The following is a 7638-nucleotide window of genomic DNA, read 5'->3' as shown; positions in this document are numbered from 1 at the left end:
CACAAAGCCCCTCAAGTTTGAAACTCTTGTAAGCTGTGGAAAAGTTGTAAGAATAGAATTCCATATGCCTTCCTCTAAATGCATCATTTTCAATATTTGTGATTCTCCTATTCATTTTTCTTTCTGACCCATTTGAGATGAAGTTTTATAGACGTCTTTCGATGGTAATACTTCAGTACATCGTTTTCTAAGATTAGAATATCTTCAATTAGGCATAATGACTCATGCCTGGAATTCCAGCGCTCCAGAGACTGAGGCAGGAGGAGAAGAGTGCCACAAATCTTTTAGGTCAGCTTGAGCTGTGTAACAAATTTCAGGTCAATTCAGACAATAGCATAGAGACTCTATCATGAAAAAAAGAAATCTCTCTCTCTCTCTCTCCCTCTCTCTCTCTCTCTCTCTCCTCTCTCTCTCTCTCCTCTCTCTCCCTCTCTCTCTCTCTCTCTCTTCTCCCTCTCTCCCTCTCTCCCCTCCTCTCTCTCTCTCTCTCTCTCTCTCTCTCTCTCTCTCCCTCTCTCCCTCTCTCCTCCCTCTCTCTCTCCTCTCTCCTCTCTCTCTCCCTCTCTCCCTCTCTCCTCTCTCTCCTCCCATCTCTCTCTCTCTCTCTCCTCTCTCTCTCCCTCTCTCTCCCTCTCTCCCTCTCCCTCTCCCTCATCTCCCTCTCTCCTCTCTCTCTCTCTCCTCTCTCCTCTCTCTCCTCTCTCCCTCTCTCCCTCTCTCTCTCTCTCTCTACTCTCTCTCTCTCTCTCTCCCCTCTCTCTCTCTCATAGGACCGCTAGCAGCTTCAGGAAATGCAGCACCACGGCAGTCCTCCTGTCTGCAGTGCGTGACTCTGTTGTCAGCTGTCCTCTAGTGTCCTTCCTAGGGAAGCTTTTCCCGTCTCTGTCGTACAGCTCAGGACTTCAGCCGTGGGGGTCGCTTTAGTCCTCCTGTCCTCTGGGGCAGTTCCTGGCCTCTACCCTTTCAGCACATCTTTTGCAGGCCACGGGCTGGTTACTACATAGGATTCCTATTGCTTAGGGTTTGTGCGATGTTTCCTTCCGCCATGATTGAGATTTTGGTCAGAATACTATTTATGTAAGGGCTGTCTCTCCTCACACTGTCTTTCTTCACTATAGGGGGTTTTGTTTGGTTGCATGTTTGTGTGTATGTGACACAGCATTGAAGCAAGGCCTGTGTGTGCTAGGCAAGCTGGTCCCAGCACAGGGGTTGGGAGGGGGTCGGGGAGAAAGGTGAAAACGACAGTGTCCATTGTTTTCCACATGATGTCGGTCAGCATACAAAAACATTGTTGGATATGACATTTACCAGAAATAATTTGGCAATTTTTATTTAAAATATTTTAAGTTGTGTAAACTGTTTATCCTAGTAAATCCCATTTCTAGAAACCAGTCCAGACTCTAGATAGATGTATGTATAGGAATCTGCAGCCTAGACTTGTTCATAATAGGAAGAATTTAAAACAGTATATTCCCTCTCCCAGAAGAATGGCAGAAATAGGAAATATGTGTTTAATTGTGTGTAATGGTGTATTAAAAATAAAGTTCAGAAGTTGGTAATAATAGGGTCAGAATTCTAGTAGCATGCTATATGAAGAAAAAACTATTCAAAAGTAAATATCCAGTGTAGCCTAGTTTTTACCTGCAGAGAAGGCGTAAGAAAACTAGTGAGGCTCTGCAGGCGTGGCCCTGAGTGCCACACAGCTTAGTGAGGGTCTGCCGCTGGGCAGTCAGGAAAGGTGAAGGAATAGAGGACAGTGTGCAGCGCAGATAGCGCTGACCAGCTGACAGGCCGCCTGTGCTTTCAGATCCTGAAGCCGAAGGAGACGTGCCAGAGCTTTACCATCAAAGGAAAGGGGAAATAGCACGATGTTGGATCAAGTACTGCTTGACTCTGCTGCAGAATGCCCAGCTCTCCATGCAGGTATTTTTGCCTTCGGCTTTGTGGTTTTTGTAAATTGTGGTGTGTGTGTGTGTTAGGTACCTGTGTGTGTGCAGGGTATAAACTTGGTTTTTTTTTTTTTTTGAGATAGAATCTCTCACTGGACCTGGGGCTAGGTGATTAAATTATACTGGCTACAGGGCAGCAGGCTGCTGGGATGCACCTGTCCTCTGCCCTGCCAGCACTTAGGTTACAAGTGCTTGCTACCAGTGGGTGGTGGCGGCGGCACATGCCTTTAATCCCAGCACTCGGTAGGCAGAGGCAGGCGGATCTCTGTGAGCTTGAGGCCAGCCTGGTCTACAAGAGCTAGTTCCAGGAAGGACATATTCCAAAGCAACACAGAAATTCTGTCTCAAAAAACCAAAAAACCAAAAAAAAAAAAAAAAAAAAAAAAAAGGACCATACTCCTTTGTATGGTCCCTGGGGATCCAATCTGGGTCCCCAGGCTTTTCTGACGAGCACACTCCTGACTAAACTACCTCTCCAGCCCTAGGTGTATTGTTATTTTTAGCAGTCTCACTCCTCAGTTTAAACCAGCTCCTCCCTCAGTCACCTGGGATAATGGTACCTAGATAACGGGTGTGCTCTACACTTGGTAAGGACCACACAGAATACCACCTCTTTCTGGAAAACGTTATTTTAACTAGGCTGTGGAGAAATGGGGTCAGCATCATATTTAGAGTGTGACATAACTGTCCCAAGAGGGTATTTAAAAAACTAATTGTTCACCAGGAGGTGGTGGCTCACGCCTTTAATCCCAGCACTCAGAAGGCAGAAACAGGCAGATCTCTGTGAATTGGAGGCCAGCCTGGTCTACAGAGTAAGTAGGCTCTAAAGCTACAGAGAAACCCTATCTCAAAAAACAAAGCAAAAAACCCCCAACTAACTGTTGAATAAATAATTCTTATATGCACGTTTTGTTCTGTTTTGTTTTGTTTTTTGAGATAGGGTTTCTCTGTAGCTTTGGAGCCTGTTCTGGAACTCACTCTGTAGACCAGACTGGCCTTGAACTCAAAGAGATCCGCCTGCCTCTGCCTCCCAAGTGCTGCAATTAGAGGCATGCGCCACCACTGCCCAGCTTGAATGAATAATTCTTTATCCTCCACAGATACTATCTCCTTCTTTTGACTTCATAAAGTCATTTAAATTCTATTTTAAAGCTGGGAATGGTGGCACATTCCAGCACTCAGGTGGCAGAACCAGGGAAATCTTTGTAAGTTTGAGGTCAGTCTGGTCTACATAGTGAGTTCTAAAGCAACCAGAACTACATAGTGAGACCCTGTCTCAAAAAACCAAATAGGGGGGCACAGGGATTAAAAGCATCGGCTGCTCCTCCGGAGGAACAGGGTTCAATTCCCAGCACCCACATGGCAGCTCCCACCCGTCTACCAGGGATCTGATGATCATTTTCCTACAGATACCAGGCACCAACCTGGTGCACAGACATACATGCAGGCAAAATAAATATGCATATAAGATAAAAATGAAGTTAACTTTAAAAAGAATGGAAGAAAGGGAAGTCCAGATGTGGTATGGTGGCATAGTCATTTAAAATGACCAAAATAAATAAGTGAACCAATACAAATAAATAAGTGAGTAAATCTCATCTTTTATCTCCTTTTGTTTGCGATTTTATGTTTTGATCGTGTTTTGAGACGGGGATCTTACGCTAGTGCCATCTGGTACAGAGCTTACTTAAGTAGTCCTCCTGGCCACAGACTTGTAGCCGTCCTCCGTTCTCAGCCTTCCTAGTACTAGGGTCACAGAATCTACCACCACACATGGCCCATTAATTTAGTTTAGACTGCAAGTCCTTGAAGGCAAGAAGTAACTCTCACTAATTTTTGTGTCTTTGCAGTATTACCTTACAAACTGACAAAACCTTGTAGGTTCAAGACATAGTCAGTCAGTTGTTAAGTGTGGACAGAGTTAATGCAACAGTCAAGTGTAGATAGCCAGAGGCGGATCTCTGTGAGTTTGAAGCCAGGCTGGTTGACAAGAGCTAGTTCCAGGACAGGCTCCAAAGCTACAGAGAAACCCTGTCTTGAAAAACTAAAAAGAAAAAAAAAAAGTGTAGCTAGCCAGTGCAGCGGTTAAGTGTGGACACAGTGGTTAAGTGTGGACACAGCCAGTGCAGCGGTTAAGTGTGGACACAGTGGTTAAGTGTGGACACAGCCAGTGCAGCGGTTAAGTGTGGACACAGTGGTTAAGTGTGGACACAGCCAGTGCAGCGGTTAAGTGTGGACACAGTGGTTAAGTGTGGACACAGCCAGTGCAGCGGTTAAGTGTGGACACAGTGGTTAAGTGTGGACACAGCCAGTGCAGCAGTTAAGTGTGGATGCAGTGGTTAAGTGTGGACACAGTGGTTAAGTGTTGCTATAGAAGCAGCCACAATAAGGAACTTGGCTGCAGAGCTCTGATGGCCCAGCTCTGCCGCTGTGTTTCTGGTAGTTTTCTTTTCTTCCTTCCTTCCCTCCTGCAGAGGCAGGAGAATCTCTGTGAGTTCAAGGCCAGCCTGATCTACAGGGCGAGTTCCAGGACAGGCTCCAAAGCTACACAGAGAAACCCTGTCTCGAAAAACCACAAAAAGAAAGTATCTGAGGGTCTACGGCAGGACTGTCAGCTGACTCAGCAGGTGAAGGTGCCACCAAGTCAGAGTTCGATCCTCAGGACCCACAGTACAATAAAAGCTTCAGCTTTGCTGCACTTTGTTTGTTTAATACAGGTTTTTTTCAGTTAATTAGTGAATTCGTGTGTGTGTGTGTGTGTACATACGTACATGCATAGGTGGGAGGTCAGAGAACAACATAAAAGATGTTGTTCGTTTCTTTCACTGTGAGGGTCCCGGGGATCAATCTCAGGTTGTCAAGGCTGGTGGCAGATAGCACCATAGAGTATATGCTGGCCTGGAATTCACTGTGGAGCCCACCCTGGCCTCAGACTTACGGCCATCTCCCACCTAACAGTGCCGTAGTTACAAATATGAGCCATCCGCCCACTGTCAGATTTTACTTTTAGGTTGACTGTCTGGAGCCTCCTATGTAGACCAGGCTGGCCTTGAACTCATAGCAGTCTGTCTGCTTCTGCCTTCCAAGTAAGGTTTTGTGATTGTTTTAAGATTTATTTATTCTATCTTACATATATGAGTGTTTTTGTATGTCTGTGTACGTGTGTGCTTGGTGCCCATGGAGTTTAAAAGAGGGCATCCGATCTTCTGGAACTGGACTTACAGATGATGGTTGTGAGCCAGCACATGAGTGCTGGGAACTGAACCTAGGGCTTCTGCAAAAAAGCCATTTCTTCAGTCCCAACTCTTTGTTCGTTAAGACTGGGCCTTACTGTGTATCCCCAGCCAGCTTGCAATAATGCCATTTAGCCCAGGCTGGTCTCCATTCTGCGATTCTCCTGCTTCTGTCTCCTGAATTCTGGCATTACAGATGTGTTCCATCACGCAGCTGGCGGAGGTTTACTCTGTAGTTTTATTTGACAGTAAATAAGTATCCTGCTTAACTAGGGTTTCTCCTTTTAGGACAACATTGGAGAACTTGATGTGGACAAGCAGTCGGAACTCAGAGCGTTAAGGAAGAAGGAGCTCGATGAGGAGGAGAGCATCAGGAAAAGGGCTGTGCAGTTTGGAACTGGAGAGCTGTGTGATGCCATCTCGGCAGTGGAGGAGAAAGTGAGATACTTGAGGCCGTTAGATTTTGAAGAAGCCAGGGAACTCTTCCTACTGGGTCAACACTATGTGTTTGAGGCAAAAGAGTTCTTCCAGATTGATGGGTATGTTACTGACCATATTGAAGTTGTCCAAGACCACAGCGCTCTGTTCAAGGTGCTCGCATTCTTTGAGACTGACATGGAGAGGCGATGCAAGATGCATAAACGCAGAATTGCCATGCTAGAGCCCCTGATTGTGGACTTGAATCCCCAGTATTATCTGTTGGTCAACAGGCAGATTCAGTTTGAAATTGCACACACTTACTATGACATGATGGATTTGAAGGTTGCTATTGCTGACAAGCTCAGGGATCCTGACTCACACATTGTGAAAAAGATCAATAGCCTGAATAAGTCTGCACTCAAGTACTACCAGCTCTTCCTAGACTCCCTGAGGGATCCGAATAAAGTCTTTCCCGAGCACATTGGGGAGGACGTTCTCCGTCCTGCCATGTTAGCTAAGTTCCGCGTAGCTCGTCTTTATGGCAGAATCATCACTTCAGACCCCAAGAAAGAGCTAGAAAACTTGGCGACCTCTTTGGAGCATTACAGATTTATTGTTGATTACTGTGACACTCACCCCGAGGCTGCCCAGGAAATAGAAGTTGAGTTGGAGCTTAGTAAAGAGATGGTTAGTCTTCTCCCAACAAAAATGGAGCGATTCAGAGCCAAGATGGCCCTGACTTAAGCCTTGTCAAAGGAAAGGAAACACAACCTGAAGCATTCCCCCTGCACCCCGTAGTGAGCCAGGCCCAGCTCCGTGGTCGCCTTCAGCACCAGAGCTAGAAGAATGCGCTCAGAGCTTCAGATGCTTCAGGAACCTGAGTCTGTGCTAGAACCTTAAGCAGCATAAAATTAATTAATAATTTATACCTAATTATGTAATTGCCTTGCTAAATGACAGGTGTTCTGCATTTTCCATCGCTTGTTTTCCTGTTTAAGTCCAAACGTTTCCTGCCGTGATCTCTGACTGCTAAGTCCTCTGTTGACTGGTACTTGTTGGGTTTAGCACCGGGAGCAACACGAGGCAGTGTACCTGGTAGAAGAGCCTGCTACTGTGACAGATTTGAGAAAGCTACTTCCCATAGTCATTCTCTGTAAAATACTTTCTTAGACTCCTAGATAAATTCTTCCCTTTTGAAAATACTAAAAACTTAAAAATGTTGTAAAATGGCTTATCTTAATTATAAGACAAAAGGCCTTGTACTTAATAAATTTACTTGTTTCAACTAGTAAACACTTCTATTGCCCCTTTTTCTTTTTTTTTTCTTTCTTTTTAAAAAATATTTATTTATTTATATTTTATGTACATTGGTGTTTTGCCATGATTCTCCTGGAACTAGAATTACAGACAGTTGTGAGCTGCCATGTGGTTGCTGGGAATTGAACCCAGGTCCTTTGGAAGAGCAGTCAGTGCTCTTAACCACTGAGCCATCTCCCCAGCCCCACCACCATTTTCTTGTAAGAATGTTCTTTAAAAAAAAAAAAAAAGATTTAAGCTGGGTGGTAGTGATGCACATCTTTAATCCCAGCACTTGGGAGGCAGAGGCAGGTGGATCTCTGAGTTAGAGGCCAGCCGGGTCTACAGAGTGAGTTCCAGGACAGGCTCCAAAGCTGCTGAGAAACCCTGTTGGGGGAAGAAAAAAAAAAAGATTTATTTTTATGTGTGTGTATATGCCAAGTGTGTATCTGTGGAGCATGTGTGTGCAGTATCTGTGGAGGTCAGTGGAGGGCATTCGATTCCCCTGAGACTGGAGTTCCAGGCAGTTGTTACTGTTGTGTGGGTACTTGAAACCAAGGAAGAAGAGCCAGTGCTTAGCCATTGAGCTGTCTTTCCAACCCATTTTCTTATAAAAATTGGTCTTATTTTTGTCACCTTAAAGGTATTAGCTTATTCAGAGCCAAAGAATATTTTAATGGTTTAATTAATATATATATGTAAATTATTCATAATAATAGGTTTCATTTTGACATTTTTCA

The 7638-nt window shown here is 44.8% G+C and overlaps 1 protein-coding gene across 1 annotated transcript in view; it reads left to right on the top strand.

The window, feature by feature from the left end:
* Kifbp (kinesin family binding protein) overlaps nucleotides 1-6895 on the top strand; it is a 17623-nt gene extending 10728 nt beyond the window's left edge. Inside the window, exons 6-7 of the mRNA XM_087898175.1 lie at nucleotides 1808-1923; nucleotides 5471-6895. Of these exons, the coding sequence (XP_087754301.1) occupies nucleotides 1808-1923; nucleotides 5471-6346 (992 nt within the window). The 3' untranslated portion in view covers nucleotides 6347-6895. The remainder of the gene's footprint in view (nucleotides 1-1807; nucleotides 1924-5470) is intronic.
* Nucleotides 6896-7638: the final 743 nt, after the last annotated feature.

Source organism: Myodes glareolus, chromosome 18 (assembly GCF_982192425.1).
Source record: "Myodes glareolus chromosome 18, mMyoGla1.1, whole genome shotgun sequence".
Classification (NCBI taxonomy): domain Eukaryota; kingdom Metazoa; phylum Chordata; class Mammalia; order Rodentia; family Cricetidae; genus Myodes; species Myodes glareolus.
Note: the sequence above shows the minus strand (reverse complement) of the source record. Positions and strands in the feature narration are given on the sequence as shown.